Genomic DNA, 1,212 nt, shown 5'->3' on the forward strand with positions numbered 1-1,212 from the left:
GGGATCTACTCTATCTTTACTATCATCATCATCATAATCATCGTTATACCCTTGCTGAGATTAGAACAACAATAAGAACTAGTAGTAGTAGTAGTAGTCGCAGTTGTGTGTGTTATTACAACTCTCCATTCACTCATCTTATGATGTAATACTGCTTCAATGCTGCCCTCTTACTACTGCTACTATGATGATGACCATGATGTATGGTGGTATTCAATCTTCCTTGGGAAGCCTTCTTATTATCATCATCATCTCGTTTTCTAGTATTACCACTACCACTAGCATAATTTAACATACTTCTTTGAGTAGTCATCAACGACTCTCTTCTTATTACTTCTTCGACACTATTATTATTAGACAATGATGATGATAATAATGATGTTGATGATGATGTTGATGATGATGATAAACCATACCCAAATGACCCAATAACCAGATGATGATGAATATCATTATTCACCCAACAATCACCACCACCATGACCATGACCATGACCATTACTGTCTTGTGATAATGATGATGAAGTACTCCCTTTGTTACTATCACCATTCATCATGACAACACTACCATCCTGATAGTAATTATAATAACACTAACTTATTATTAAAATCGTCCAACCTTCTCCTTCCTCCTATCTAGTCCTCCTCTTCCTTCTCCTTGTACACCTGTTTTATTATTATGGTTGAATCCATGATAATCTAATGATGATATATCATATGTTAATTTAGGTCCCTTCAATCTATCCATTATCTTACATCGTACTTCATTATCAGATATCACTGACTGAAGAATAATAATAACAATAATAACTACTACTACTTACATGTTTAATGTTCTGTTGTCGCTTTATTAGTCTATCTTTAATACCTCTCAATCTACGTTTCTCTACTCGCAGCTGTTGCTTACTACTAGACGCCTCCTCCTCCTCCTCCTTCTCCTCCACCATCGTAGTAGTAATATTGTGATGGACACAACTAGTATCCTCATCCTTATCTTCGTCTATCAATTCATCATTATCATCATCACGACAAGATGTACTCTTATCATGAGTATTACATCTACTACCGTTATAATATTGATAAGAATCTAAAATGATGATGATGATATTAATAATAACAAATAGCAAGTAACAATAGACAACTGACTTTCGTTTTTATTATTCTCCTTATTATTCTCATCAAGTTCCCTATAGTATAATGATCGTCTAAGTCT

General features: G+C 34.1%; 1 protein-coding gene across 1 annotated transcript; it reads right to left on the reverse strand.

Moving 5' to 3' along the window:
* Window positions 1-635: 635 nt before the first annotated feature.
* On the reverse strand, window positions 636-946 carry Pmar_PMAR006713 (hypothetical protein; the record flags this gene model as incomplete). The annotated part of the gene is made up of 2 exons (XM_002787979.1): window positions 636-698; window positions 824-946. 2 exons carry the CDS (start codon window positions 944-946, stop codon window positions 636-638), a joined length of 186 nt encoding a protein of 61 aa, XP_002788025.1.
* Between the last annotated feature and the right edge of the window lie 266 nt (window positions 947-1,212).

This window comes from Perkinsus marinus (assembly GCF_000006405.1).
Source record: "Perkinsus marinus ATCC 50983 genomic scaffold scf_1104296928836, whole genome shotgun sequence".
Lineage (NCBI taxonomy): Eukaryota > Perkinsozoa > Perkinsida > Perkinsidae > Perkinsus > Perkinsus marinus.